The sequence below is a fragment of the Panthera uncia genome, chromosome D1, assembly GCF_023721935.1.
Source record: "Panthera uncia isolate 11264 chromosome D1, Puncia_PCG_1.0, whole genome shotgun sequence".
Taxonomy (NCBI): Eukaryota; Metazoa; Chordata; class Mammalia; order Carnivora; family Felidae; genus Panthera; species Panthera uncia.
The window spans coordinates 81,341,336-81,356,991 of NC_064808.1; the positions used below are offsets into that span (position 1 = coordinate 81,341,336).

Consider the following 15,656-nt stretch of genomic DNA (forward strand, 5'->3'; position numbering starts at 1 on the left):
TACTGAGAGTAGTTTTATTTAATATTTTCACTACATGTTCCCACGACAGAGTATTCTATTTTGGGTGAAAAACCCTTTTTATTTTGGAAAATTTCACACATATAAATAGAATAGAGTGATGTGTACCCATGTTCAACAATTTTATGGCATTAATACACCTATAAGGTATAACTTCCCCAAAACGTATGAACACTAGGGGGTTTTTTTTGAAGCAAATTCTGTCATAACCATTGATAACTTAAATATTTCCTATGTGTCTCTAGAGGGTAAGAACTCTTTAAAAACATAACCACAAAATACACCACACACCAAAGAAAATATATAATAATTTCTTAATATCATCAAATATCCAATGTTCAAATTTTTATGATTATCCCTTAAATTTCTATAGCAGTTTAGACAGAGGATTCTTACCTTGAACCCAGTACATTGTACTGGAGGTCCATAAACTCTCTGAAATTATGTGCTAAATTTGCATTCCTGAGGAGAGGGCTCATCAATTTCCTATAGGTTAGTTTTCAAAGGTGTCCAAAACCTAAAATTTGTTAGTAATTCCTATAACATTTAAAGATTCACCAAATAGTTACATTCACTAATTTTCCACTTATGTCACAACATGTGTCTCAGTTGTCCTACAGGTAGATATTGGCTGAATGGCCTCTCACTGTTTATGTTTCAGGTGATTGACAAATCAGAGTACCGGACCTATGCAGCCCAGTCCCTGGTCCAGCTGCTCAGCAAACTTCCCAGTAGGGAATATGCTACATTCATTGCTTGGCTTTACAGATATTCACGAAGTTCCAAGGTAGGAGATACGTCTGCATAAAATCTCGGTTCCTGACTCAGCAACCTCCTGACAGCCAGATCTGAATATGCAAGGAATCCTTTGGTATTCATTCCTGTCTGATGGAGATTTTTATGATTTTGTTTTATCAGATCCCACACAGGGTTTTTACTCTGGATGTTGTCTTAGCTCTGTTGGAACTGCCTGAAAGAGCAGTAGATAACACTCTCTCCTTGGAGCATCAGAAGATCATAAAGCATAAGTTCTTGGTGCAGGAAATTATATTTGACCGTTGTGTAGACAAAGCACCAACCGTCCGCAGCAAGGCACTGTCCAGTTTTGCACACTGCCTGGAGGTGTCTGTTACCACTGCATCAGAGAGCATCCTGGAATTTCTGATTAACAGTAAGTGTGGTGACAGTTGTGACAGGGAGCCTGTCTTGTGCTTGTGGAGAAACTGGACTGTAAGGGAATCATTCTTTGTTGTTGCAAAAGTAATAGATACAATATGATATACTATTAACCTCATAAACCTGTATCAGTATATTTTATGTGAATAACTTTTTAAACATAGTCATACCTTGGAGATACTCTGGGTTTGGTTTCAGGCCACCCACAATGAAGTGTACATTGCAATAAAGCAAGTCAAATGAATTTTTTGGTTTCCCAGTGCATACAAAAGCTATGTTTACACTACACTGTTGTCTATTAAGTGGTACTAGCATTATGCCTTAAAAAAGTACATATCATAATTTAAAAGTACTTTATTGTTAGGGCACCTGGCTGGCTCAGTTGCTAGAGCACGTGACTCTTGATCTTGGGATTGTAAGTTCGAGCCCCACATTGGGTGGAGAGATTACTTAAAAATAAAATCTAAAAAAAACCCCAAAAACCTTTATTGCTAAAAATGCTAACCATCATGTGAGCTTTTAACAAGTTGTAATCTCTTTGCTGGTGGAGGCTCTTGCCTCTGTGTTGGTGGTTGCTGAAGGGTGGTTGGCTTTGGCAATTTTTTAAAGTAAGACAGTGAAGTTTGCCTCATCAATTGACTCTTCGCAAATGATTTGTCTGTAGCATGTAGTGCTGTTTGATAGCATTTTAGCCACAGTAGAACTTCTTCCAAAATTGGAGTCCATCCTCTCAAACCCTGCTGCTGCTTTACCAACTAAGTTTATGTGATATTCTAAATCCTTTGTTGTCAAAGCTCTTTCACCAGGAGTAGATCCCATCTCAAGAAACCTCTTTCTTTGCTTGTCTGTAGGAAGGAGCTGTTCATCTGTTCCAGGTTTTATCATGAGATGGCAGCAACACAGTCACATCTTCGAGCTCCACTTCTGATTCTGTTTCTCTTGATATTTTCACATCTGCAGTCAGAACACATACACCATGTATTAAGTTTGCTGTGTTGTATGGGTATGGTTCATGGTACCTGAAAACAATTATAATAGTAAAGTCAAAGATCACTAATCACAGATCACCATAAATATGAAAGAGTTTTAAATATTGTGAGAATTACCAGAACATGGCACAGACACCAAGTAAGCAAATACTGTTGGAAAAATGGCACCCATAGACTTGTATGATGTATGGTTACCACAGACTCAATTTAAGTGTAGTTTCTGTGAAGCACAATAAAGGGAAGTGTGATAAAACAATGTATGCCTGTAGACAAGCCTGATACATTTGAGAGGTCTTTTAAAGTATTTTAGATATTCATGTTTTAGAGGTGAGATTGTTGGCTGCCTATACACTACTTTGCATTGTTGGGTAATGGCTGTATTGTGCCTAGTATCCATTTCAAATGCATACAGAGGAGAACATTATTAATTGTCAGCAGTTTGGAATCTGTCTTGTGTTTAGGCCTAATTATCTTGATTTTGATTACTTTGAATATTTACTTGGGGATTATGATACTATGACATTTTTCCCTCTTATGTGTCTGCTTATTTTTAGGTCCTGCAGTTTCAAGAGCAGACAGCCACCCTGGTACCTTACTGAGAAATTCAGCAGGTAATGGGTCAATATATTTTCCAATATTGAATAATTGTCTTTTTATTTAAAGGATTTGCTGGGTATTTGACATGCTTTTTTCTGTCTCCATATTTACCTATTTTAATATTGAACTTTTTTTCTTTTTCAAGGAAATCAAAATTCATTTCAGTAATATGTAATTTAAATGTGTAATATGTCAGGCTTATATTATTAAGAGGTATAACAATTTCTTACTTCAGTGACTGAGCCTTTTTTAAAATTTATTATTTTTAAGCTTTTCCCTATCAGAGGCAAACACTTAACCCTTCTGGAAGCTCAGGAGTGATCAGTATAGACAACAGTGGTGAAACTGATGGATCTGGGGGTATGTCAGATTTTATCATTGTCAGATGAATGAATAATAACTGTTGGATTTCAACAACTGTAAGTAGAGTCTAAAAAACTTAGAATTTTTTTCTGACTAATTTATCCTGAAGAATTGGGACATCTTTCTTTCTTCTTAAGAAAGGAATAATTTTTATTTTATTATATCTTTAATTGATATCCTTGCATTCTGTTTCATCTTAAGGTAAAGAACAAGCTATGTTCCACTTAGGACGTACTGAACCTCAGTATTTCTGTAATACTTAAGAGAATATTAGCAAATATTTTATTTATTAAAGACAATTGTGAACTCTTGGGACTGCTGACCAAAAAGGGACCAGCTACTAGAGAAAGTGCAGCACAGATTAAATTTGTGTTTGTAGAAAAGTCATCACAAAAAAAAGGGAAAAGATGAAGAATATTATTCTACCCAGTCTTGTTCCTGTTTTTAATTTCTTGTACTTTTTTCACTATGTCATCTTGACTCTGATTAAGGCAACCCAGAGTTCACCTTTAATATATGATAGGGAACTGTAAATCCAAGCTCCCACTGAAAATGACAATTCAGAATTTAGATTATAATTTCTCTTCATTAATAGTATGAACCATATTTACTACATGGAATGGTTGTGGGGGTCCTCTCTCCCATGGACTCCAGCACAGGATTCTGAATACGAGGGATGCCTGATCTCCTTCATTGACTTACTGAACCCCGAGTAATCTGGATAGTTTAAGTGTTAATGTGATTCAGGAGGAAAAAAAAACAAATATGGACTAGATAGTAGGTAGACCTGGAGCCTACTCCTAGATTCTGTTTCTGTCTAGCTGTGTGGTCTTGAGAAAGTCACTTTACTTCTCTGGGCTCCTTATTCATCTGTGAAATGACATAGCATGAAATAGTGGGGAACACACTAGAAAGGAGAGGCAGTCTGAGTTCTTGTATCAATTCTGTTGCTAAATAGCTGCTTGACTAAGACATGGAAGTCAGCAAAGCACCCTAATTGTCACTTTCTGAATCTGACACTTTCTCCACCTTTCACAGAGGGGTGTTGTCAGTCTATGAAAATAATGTTAAGAGAAGTGGTTTTTCAAGATAGATAAGTGAGAAAATATGTGTATAGAGGTTTAATTATATAATTAAATTAATTTATTCTGTTAACATTTATTTGGTCCCTTCTAATCTGTGCTAGGCATTGTAGATACTGACTTTAATAAAACATAGTTCTATCTGTTGGGGAGCAATGGGAGTAATAAATATACATGTATACAGATTTTACATATTTTTATATATATATAAAATAGTAAGGTGTGAGATAAGTACTGAAGTCAATCTGTAAAGTGTCATGAGGATAATTACTTATTTTGGCCTGAAAGATTAGCATGGAATTGGATTTATATGGCTAGATATTAGCATGTGTTATTCAAATTATGAGCAGTAATTCAATTTATATATTATCCGAGTTTCTAAAATATAAAAAAAATTATTCTGGAAAAATGTTGAATGTGTTGACTCCAGTCTTAAGTGCTAAGTGCTTTCTTTGTGGTGGGTCTTTTGTTTTGTTTTTGAGATGTAATTCACATACCATAAAACACCATTTAAATAAAGTTTATGATTTAATGGTTTTTAGTGTATTCACAAAATTGATCAATTTTCAGAATATTTCCTTTGCCAAAAAGAAACCCTGTACTCATTAGCATTTACTCCCCATTCTCCCCCTCCTCCAGCCTTTGCCAATCACGAATTAGCTTTCTGTCTCTATCAATTTGCCTGTTTTTGACATTCCATAAATGGAAGCATACAATATGGTTTTTTTTTGTGTATGTCTTCTTAGCATAACATTTTCAAGGTTCATTTATCAGTTGATGGACTTGGGTTGTTTCCATCTTTTGGCGATTATGAATGATGGTGCTATCAACATTCCTGTGCAAATTTTGTATGTAAATATTCATTCCTTTTGGGTGTGTACCTAGGAGTGGAACTGCTGCTGGGTCATTTGCTAACCCTACCTTTATCATTTTGAGGAACTGCCAAACTGTTTTCCAGAGTGGTCACACCATGTTTCAATCCCACTAGCATGTGTAATAAATTTTATTTCTCCACATCCTTACCAGCACTTGTCATGTCTATTTATTGTAGCCATCCTAGTGGATGTGAAGTATGTCTCTCACTGTGGTTTTGATTTACATTTTCCTAATGACTCATGATGTTAAGCAAATTTTCATGTGTTTATTGACCATTTATATGTCTTGTTTGGAGAAGTTCTTTGCCCATTTTTTAAAATGGATTATTTGTCTATATTTTTGAGTTGAAAGGGTTCTTTATATATTTTGGATCCAAATTCCTTATTAGATATATGATTTGCAAATATCTTTTTTTTCTCATTCTGGGGGTTAAATTTTCACTTGATAGTGTTCTTTGAGGCATGAAACATTTTAGCCTTCATGAAATCTAGCTATCCATTTTTTTTTTTTTTTCTGGCTTGTGCTTTTGGTGTCATAGCTAAGAAATCACTGCCTAATTTATCACAAAGATTTACATTTATGTTTTCTTTTCAGAGTTTTGTAATTTTAGCTGTTATGATGTTTTGGTCTTTGATCAATTTTTAGTTAAATTTTGCATATAATGGGATGTGGGGGTCCATCTTTTGCATGTGAATATCCAGTTTGATGTAGCACCATTTGTTTAAAAGACTTTTTTCTCCTTTGAATGCTCTTGGCACCCTTGTCAAAAATCAGTTGACCATAGACACATGAGCTTATGTACTTTCAGTTCTCTTCCACTGACATTCCGTTGTCTTTCTTTATGGCAGTACCGCACTGTGTTGATTACTGGTACTTTATACTAATTTTGAAATCAGGAAGTGTAGGCTCTGCATTCTTGTTCTTGTTTTTCTAGGTTGACTTGGCTATTCTGTTTTTCTTATATTTCCATATGAATTTTAGGATCACCTGTCAGTTTCTGAAAGGGAAAAAAAAAACAGCTTGGATTTTGGTAAGGATTGATCTGTAGATCACTTTGGGGAGTATTGCCATCTTAACAATATTAAGCCGTTTTGTCCATGAACATGGGATGCCTTTCTCTATATTTAGATTTTCTTTAATTCGTTTCACTGATGTTTTTCAGTTTTCATTGTACAATTCTTGCTCTTTAAGCGTGTTCCTAAAATTTTATTCTTTTTGATGTTATAATAAGTTACATTGGTTTCTTAGTTTCATTTTCTAATTGTTCATTGCTACTTTTTACAACTGATGTTTGATGATTTGATCTCGTGTCTTGCAACCTTGCTAAATCTGTTACTAGCTCTAATTGTGTGTGTGTGGATTCCTTAGGATTTTCTGTATATAAGCTCATGCCATCTGTGAACAGAGTTTTTTTTCTTTCTTTTCCATCTGGATATCTTTTCTGTCTTTTCCTTGCCTACTTTCCCTGGCAAGGACCTCTGTACAATGTTGAAAAGAACTGGGGAGAGCAGACATCCTCATCTTTCTTCTGTACTTAGCTTTCAGTCTTCCACCATTGAGTGTGATGTTAGCTGTGAGTTTTTTTCAGAATGGCTTTTCTCAGTGTGACAGAGTTTCCTTCTCTTCTGAGTTTGTTGAGTGTTTTTATTATGGAATGGTGTTGGGTTTTACAAATGCATTTTCCTCATCTGTGGAGAATATCATGTGGTCTTTGTCCTTTATTATATTGCTGTGGTTTTTTATTACATTGATTGATTTTCATGTTGAGCCAAGATTTCATTCCTGGTATAAATCCCAAGCATGGTATATAATCCTTTTTGCATCTTGCTAGATTTGATTTGTTGATATTTTGTTGAAGATATCATGTGTGTATTTGCAGGAGATTTTGGTCTATCGTTTACTTTTCTTGACATGTATTTATCTGGTTTTGCTCTCAGGGTAATACTGGCTTAATAGAATGAGGTAGGAAGTGTTTTCTACCGTTTTTTTAAGTGTTTATGAAGAATGGGTGCTCATATTTGTTTTAACATTTGGTAGAATTCTCCAGTAAAGCCATCTGGTCCTGGACTTCTGTACACGTGTGAGAAGGTTTTCGATTTCCAACTCAGTCTCTTTACTTGTTATGGGTATATTCAGACTATTTCTTCTTGAGTCAATGTCCATAGTTTTTATCTTTGTAGAAATTTGTTCATTTCATCCAGATTACTTAATATAACATAAAATTTTTCATAGTATTTCTTTGCAAATCCTTTTTATTTCTGTAATGGCAGCAGTAATGTTTCCTCATTCTTTCCTGATTTTAGCAATTTGAATCTTCTATTTTTTTTCTTAGTCTAGCTAAAAGTTTGTTGATTTTGTTTATCTTTTTCAAGGAACCTACTTTTGATTTCATTGATGTTTTCTATTGTTTCCCATCATTTCGTTTTGTAACATACTTCCTTATACATCAGCGGCTCTCCGAGTAGTTTGGGATCCCTTAGCTTCTCTCAGCCAATCCTTCAAATTAATATTGTTTTCATAATAATATCATAATATCCTTTAGCAGGTCCTTGAAGTTAATATTTTTTTTCATAATAATATCAAGACTTGTACTCTTCAGCATTATGATTTTGAAGTAGAGATGAGAATCTAGATGTTTTTTATTTAGCCAGACATTAAAGAGTTTGCAAAGATGTAAAACAGTGCTATTATTTTCACTAAATTTTTTTTGGAGGGGAAGTATAGTTATTTTTTATTTAAAAATATACTGTGCATAGTGGCATATCTTCCTTTTTTAAAATGAACTATTAAATCTCTTAACTGGAGATTTTTACCAAAAAAGCCCTTAGAAGTCTTCAGTGATTTTTTAGTAGTGTAAAGGGGCCTGTGATCAAAAAGTTTTAGGGGCACCTGGGTGGCTCAGTTGGTTGAGCGTCTGACTTGGGCTCATGTCATGATCTCACGGTTCATGAGTTTGAGCCCCGTGTTGGTCTCTGTGCTGACAGCTCAGAGCCTGGAGACTGCTTCGGATTCTGTGTCTCCCTTTCTCTCTGTTCCTCTCTGCTCACACTGTTTCTCCCTCAAAAATAAATAAAGATTTAAAAAAAAAAAAGTTTTAAAGCTGCTATTTATCTTTAGTCTTAAAAAAAAATTATGATTTGGATATTCCTTTTTTGTAGCTAAATAAAATAGAAGAGCCAAATAATTCATTCAGAATTTTAGATGTAAGAGCCAGGATTTAAAACTGAATTTTTAATATTTCAGAATTTGTGCCCTTTTAAAATTATAATGTGCCCTTTGCATTATTGTGAATACCTAATTATTTGACTTTTCTTTTTTTTCCTACATTATTTCATACTCAGATTTCTCAGGATTTAAAACAAGCTAATTAGTCAGTTTTTTAGAGTATTTTCTCAGAACTGTGTGGTGAGATGTTAGATGCTATAAATATAGTTTTTCTCAGACTGTATAATGATTCTTTGGCATTTCCTCAACAGTGAGATGTGTCATGGGAATGCTGAAAAAGAGAATTAGGGATGAGAAGACCAATGTCCGGAAGTCTGCACTCCAGGTGTGAGTTTTTCTAGGTATTCTTGAATGTGCTCTTTTTTCAAGCACTAAAGATCTGGAAATATTTCATAAAAATTTTGCCATGCTCATTATTTAACTTGTTTTTCACCTAACATTTGTTTATTTTGATCCCATTGTATGTATAAATTATAGAGATGAACTAAAAGGTTTATCTGTTTTTAAAATTCCTGCTGGGTTGTTGACTTTAAGAATTGCATATTTTGGGGCACCTGGATGGCTCAGTTGGTTAAGCATCCGACTTTGGTTCAGGTCGTGATCTTGCGGTTTGTGAGTTCAGGCCCTGGGACAGGCTCTGTGCTGACAGGTCAGAGCCTGGAGCCTGTTTCGGATTCTGTGTTTCCCTCTCTCTCTATGGCCCTCCCGCACTGGTGCGCTCGCTCTCTCTCTCTCTCGCTCTCTCTCTCTCTTTCAAAAATAAACATTAAAAATTTTTTTTTAATACAAAAATTTTTAAAAGAATTACATATTTATATTCTTAATTTCTCATTTTAGAATAGGGATTCTTAATCTGGGGACCATGAATGAATTTTAATAGGGTGCATGTAACCCCCAAAATGGTCTGTAAATACTTGTTTATATAAATGTATGTCAGACTTTCTCCAGAGAGAGGCCTGAGCTTTTTCATCAGATTTTGAAAAGGTGGGATGTTACTGGGTGGAGGGATGGATCTGTACCTCAGAAATGTTAAGAACCACAGACTTAAGTCTTATTTTTGTCTACAGTGTGTCTTTTTTCTATACATAAGTCTTTTTTCTATACATAATTCATGTTACATATGCTTCTTCTAGGTATTAGTGAGTATTTTGAAACACTGTGACATCTTGGGTATGAAAGAAGAGCTATTGCTTCTGCAGGACCAGTGTCGGGACCCTGCAGTGTCTGTCCGAAAGCAGGCCTTACAGTCTCTTACTGAACTTCTCATGGTGAGAGACAGTGTGTTTTTACATTAAAAATAATTCAGCATACAGGGTGCCTGGGGGGCTCAGTTGGTTAAGTGCCCGATTCTTGATTTTGGCTCAGGTCATGATCTCAGGGTCATGAGTTCGAGTCCTGTGTCTAGGCTCCATGCCCAGTGGAGCTTGCTTAAGTTTCTCTCTCCCTCTCCCTCTCCCTCTACACTGCCCCCTGTTCACCCCTCCTCCTTCTCACACGTATGTAACTTTCTCTCTTTCTCTCTCTCTCTCTCTCTATCTCTCTCTTTGTCTCTCTCACACACACTAAATAAATAAATAAATAAATAAATCAGCCTAATAATTGCCTTTTGCAAAATATTAAATTGACTATTGGAAATTCTACCAGGTCTACTGAAGGACTATACAGTGGAAGAGAAGAGGTATGTTTCAATTACATATGATTATGTCTCATGTTAATATAATTATGGACTCATGCTAGAGAATGCTAGTGATTAGCCTTTTCTTGACTTCAGCTTAAATCTCACATAGAAATATGAGTGGTAAAATAGATTTGGTTAGGCCAGAGGCCTAGATTAATTTTTGAACATTAAGACCTATTAGATGATACTGTCAAAATAGCAGATCCACTAATCCAATATATAATTTACGTCTGCCAAATAATGAGCTTTTGAAGAATTTTTAAAGCCTGTTTATTTCTTTATTTTGTGATAGAAAGCATTAAACAATGCATACTTTGACTTCCTCTGTCAGCATCTATTTTAATTTCTCTTTGGGATAAATATTTTTTATTTGCTCTTGATCTTAAATTATCAGGGCACCTGGGTGGCTCAGTTGGTTCAGCGTCTGACTTTGGCTCGGGTCATGGTCTCACCATTAATGAGTTTGAGCCCTGCGTCCGGCTCTGTGCTAACAGCTCGGAGCCTGGAGCCTCCTTCGGATTCTGTGTCTCCTTTCCTCTCTGCCCCTCCCTGGCTCTTGCTCACTCACTCTCTCTCTCTCAAAAATAAATAAATATTAAAAAAAATAATGTAATTACCAAAAAGTGCTGATTTACTGTAATAATACAGTAATGACTGTCTAAGTTTAAAATTTCAGTATTCACTGATATACAGTAACTGGAGATTGAACTTTGTTTTAATATATATTTCAAGTGTTGATTTTTTTTTCACTTGTTTATTTGTACTTGTGTGTGTGACCACACACAAGTCTCAAAACATTGACCACAGCCTCACTGATACATGTTTAGACTTCTGCTAGCATCAGACTTCTTTATGATTTCATGATGTTTAATTCCTAAGGCCCAGCCTGGATGTGTCCAGATACAGAAAGCCTGGCTAACAGGGATCATTCCAGCTGTGATGGACTGTGAGAGCACTGTGCAGGAAAAGGCTCTGGAATGCCTTGACCAGCTCCTGTTGCAGAACATTAAGCATTATAATAAATTCCATACTGGAGACAACAGCCAGGTACTGGCTTGGGCACTTCTTACTCTCCTTAGTACAGAAAACCAGGAACTGAGGTATGTTAATTGTGTGATTTGTTTTCCTTATAGAAAGCCATAAAAGTTGTTATTAAAATTTCTGTATTAGGGGTACCTGGGTGGCTCAGTGAGTTTAGTATATGACTCTTGATTTTAGCTCAGGTCATGATCTCATGGTCATGGGATTGAGCCCTGCATAGGATTCTGTGCTGACAGTGCAGAGTAGATATATATACTAATATATAGTAGACTGATGGATATGATGTATTAATATTAACTTTCTATAATACTAGTTTTTATGAAAGATGACTTCTTAGTTCTTAGAAATTAAACTTCTGACATTTTATTGGATTAGTTGACTTAATACCACTGCAGTATTCTTTCCCGTTAGATAACATTTGCCGAGTGTACACTATACAGTGAACACTGTAATGAGGAGTTAGCACCTATAACAGTATATTTTAATCTATATTGCAGTAATCTTACAATCAGTTTGACTATTTTTTTCCTTTTTTTTTTATCATGTAGGAAACACTTTCCTATTTATTTACATGTAGTTATGGAGGAATTATCATACAATAGAAATGTAATAGATTTTTTTGATCATAAAATATTGTTCTGTGGTCTTGGCAAAAATCACCTAATCTCTCTGAACGTTGGTTTTCCCATTTGTAAGAGCAGCCAGTTGGATTACATGATCTCTTCAGGTCCCTTTTTGTATTAAAACACTATGACTGAAAGCATATTCATTCATTAAATATTTTCTCAGTACCAGCTATATGCTTGGCTGAAATTCTTAGAAGAGAGGAGAATTTAGCTAGCAATAGAATCACTTACTTTTTTGATTTTCTTAGGGACATCTCAATAAGCAACCCCAACATATTAAAATTCAGCATAAAAAGTAGTAGCCATTCTTCACAAAAAAGCAGGAGAGGCCTACTATATATATAGCTCATGAGATGCTGTTGGGAGGTTTATTTCATTTATTTTTATTTTTATAAAACTTTTATACTGGAATATAACATGCATAGAAAAGTATAGTAGGTCAGTACATAGGTCAGTAAGTATAAAAAAGAAAATATACCCATGTAACTACCTCTCAGGTCAAGAAATAGAACATTGCTAAGCCCAAGTAATACCCTCACACTCCTTCCCATCACTGTCCTTCCCTTGTCAAAGGTAACCACTGCTGTGATTAGTTTCCTCTGTTCTACGACTTTATGTAAATGGAATTATGTGGTATATATTCTTTGTGTATCTGACTCCTAATACTCAAAACAATAGAAGGCTCATTCACGTTATCGTGTGTAGCTATAGCATATTCACTTTCATTGCAGTTGTGTGTGTGTGTGTATGATTTAATGAATAAAACATAATTATCCATTCTGTTGATAATTGAGTTGTTTCAATTTTTAAAATATTATATATAATGCTGCTATGGATATTCCTGTACACATCTGTTGATACACAGGTACATGCATTTCTGTTGGTTATATACCCAGGAACAGTGTTGTTGAGTACATTTTTAGGCACCTCTAATGGATACTGCAAGAAAGTTTTCCAGAGGGGTCGTACCAATTTACATTGCATTCTAGTAGGTGTGGGATTTATAATGTTCACATTTATGAATTACCTACTCAGGTCTCTAGCCTTCCTTTTATTTTTCTATTTTTATTTTTTTAATGTTTTTATTTATTTTTGAGACAGAGCATGAGCAGGGGAGGGGCAGAGAGAGAGGGAGACACAGAATACGAAGCAGGCTCCAGGCTCTGAGCTGGCAGCACAGAGCCTGACATGGGGCTCGAACTCACGGACTGTGATATCATGACCTGAGCTGAAGTCGGACACTTAACTGACTAAGCCACCCAGGTGCCCCACTGGCCTTCCTTTTAGACTGTCACTCTTTTGCTTGCTCATCTGAAAGTGTTCACTATATATTCTATAGACAAGCCATTGTTATATGTATTGCAAATGTCCTTTTCTACCTCATGATTTGCCTTTTTACTCTCCTGATGGTATCTTTTGATGAGTTCATTTTGTCAGTGGTTTTCCTTATGGTTAATATATTTTTTAGAGAAGTACTTTTCCTACCTCAGGGTCATATATTCTCCCATATAATCTAGAAGTTTGTTTTTTTCTTTCTTCCTTTTATGTTTAGGTCTTTAGCTTACCTGCAATTAAGATGTGCCATAGTTTCCTTCACAGGCCTTGTTTTTTATTTTCACATAAGGGAATGTGCTTATATGTATTTGAAGTCAGAAGGAAAGGGGGAGATAGAAAATACTGAGGATGAATGAAAGGAATACTTAGTGGAGTTTCTGAAAAAGAACAATATTATATGAAAGGACTCACTTTATAAGGTAGAAGGAGAGAACTTCAGAAATAAAAGGAAACAAAAAAATACAGGAAGGGGAGCACTTGAGTGGCTCAGTCAGTTGAGTGTCCGACTCAGCTCAGGTCATGATCCCACAGTTTGTGAGTCAGAGCCCCATATCAGGCTCTGAGCTGACAGCTAGGAGCCTGGAGCCTGCTTCAGATTCTGTGTCCCTCTCTCTGCCCCTCCCCCGCTTGCACTCTGTCCCTCTCTCAAAAATAAACATTGAAAAAAAAAATACAAGAAGAAAAGTACAAAGGAGGAAATCATATGAATGCTAGAGCTTCCTCACCTTCTCTTCTCAGTACAGTAATAGAATATTTACTCAGTACAGCAGTGTCAGAGCATTGTACACAGTAGCCAGAAAGGTGGAAATACCCCAGCTGTCCATGGATGAGTGAAAGGACAAACAAAATGTGGTATACGCATACAACAGGATATTTTTCAGCCTAAAAAAGTAACAATGTTAATGCATGCTACACTATGGATGAACCTTGAAAACATGCTGAGTGAAATAGGCCTAATACAAAAGGACAATTAATGATGATTCCACTTATTTGAGATATATAAGATAGTCAAATGCTTAAAGACAAAAAGTAGAAAGGTGCTTATCAGGGGCTGTGGAGAAGGCAATGGGGAGTTACTGTTAAATGGGTACAGAGTTTCAGTATGAGGTGATAACAGAGTTCTGGAGATGGATAATTGCACAACAGTGTGAATGTGCTTAACACCACTGAACTGTACACCTGAAAATGGTTAAAATGGTAAAAACTCTATTATCTATTTTAACAAAAGGAAAAAAAAAAATATTTGCCCAAAGTTAGGAAGGAGAGTATAGAATTAGGGTCTTAAGTGTAAAGAAGTTTTGGAATAACCATTATAGAAAATGAGCTATGGTACAAATTCTCAAAGTGTAATGGATGGATTCATGAGCTCAGACTGTTTTGATCATAATATTAAGATGATATATGCCATTTTTCACTTTTATTCTTTCACAGAAGTACAGTACAGTTTTCTAGAACCGTATGATGATATTGAAGCAAATTGAATGCAGAAGCAGTTACAGTAATGCACCTGTCTTTTATTTAAGCCAGACTTTAAATAGATTTACGAAAGTATAGAGCAATGACACTCTTTTCACCAAGTTTATTTTGTTTTGAGAAAGATTGTTAACTTGTTTTTGTAAAGCAGTGCATCTGTTAACATGTAATTGGCTTATTATTATTTTTAGATTAATAGATAAATATTTTTAAATTTCTCAGTTTTAATTTTGGCACAACAAATATTGATAGATATGATGGCCCACAAAACCAAAGCTCTTCAAGGTGGTCTGTAGGTTTTGAGTTCAAAAGTGCCCAGAAAAAGAAAAAAAAAGGCACCCATAAATGAAAAAGTATGAGAGCCACTGAACTTGAGAATGAATTTTTCAAAAAGGAGTATTAAGAAATGTGAGGGCTAGCAGAATAGAGTTCTATAAACATTTGTAAACAAAATTTGTGACTTGTTCTTTGATAAACAGAAAGTAACTAGAAACATCAGCGAATGTTCAGGAAAAGAGACTTCACAGAACAGATGAATTTTGAATTTGAATCTTGAAGGTTCATAAGGGGGCAAAAGGGTATGTCCATGTAAAAGAAACAGCTGGTGCAAAGCCATAGAAGCATAAACAGTGTGCACTGTTCAGGAGCCAGAGGATTTCACTGCTGGGGAAATAGGGCTGGCTGGATATAAAATGAAACTGGAGAAGTTAAGCAGAGCCCAGATACTGCAGAGTTGTAACATAGCATTCTGAGAAGTTTGACTTTAGAGAAAACAGAGTGGGCAGGGGGAGGCTGCTGGTGAATATGAAGTGGATGGGTAATACAGGGTTTTATATTTTAGGAAGTGTTAATCTTGAAAATAAAACACCCAGTTATTTTACCAGCAAAATGGGTTTATATGGAAGTAGCACAGAATTGCAATTCGAAACAAGCACACTGTGACAAACCACAAGAAAATCTGGAAATCAAAGGAAAGAACTGTTCTTCTTAAAAAAGAGAAAGTTGGGAGGGGCTGCTTTGAAGAAAAGTCCATTGAAAGAAAGTGAGAGTTCAAGGTGGCGATGGTTTCTCAATGGCAGAGTTGTGACAGACTCTCATTGGCTGGGCTGTTGCTGGGCAAGAAGAAATCCTTCCTCTTGCTGGAGTAGTAAAGGGCAGCTTGTTTGTTCCTCTTGGG

The 15,656-nt window shown here is 35.6% G+C and overlaps 1 protein-coding gene across 1 annotated transcript in view; it reads left to right on the forward strand.

The window, feature by feature from the left end:
* Positions 1-622: 622 nt before the first annotated feature.
* The window catches only part of NCAPD3 (non-SMC condensin II complex subunit D3), a 46,257-nt gene continuing 31,223 nt past the window's right edge, over positions 623-15,656 (forward strand). The window contains exons 1-7 of the mRNA XM_049654037.1: positions 623-805; positions 937-1,189; positions 2,738-2,794; positions 3,051-3,140; positions 8,578-8,651; positions 9,460-9,594; positions 10,884-11,104. Of these exons, the coding sequence (XP_049509994.1) occupies positions 671-805; positions 937-1,189; positions 2,738-2,794; positions 3,051-3,140; positions 8,578-8,651; positions 9,460-9,594; positions 10,884-11,104 (965 nt within the window). The 5' untranslated portion in view covers positions 623-670. The remainder of the gene's footprint in view (positions 806-936; positions 1,190-2,737; positions 2,795-3,050; positions 3,141-8,577; positions 8,652-9,459; positions 9,595-10,883; positions 11,105-15,656) is intronic.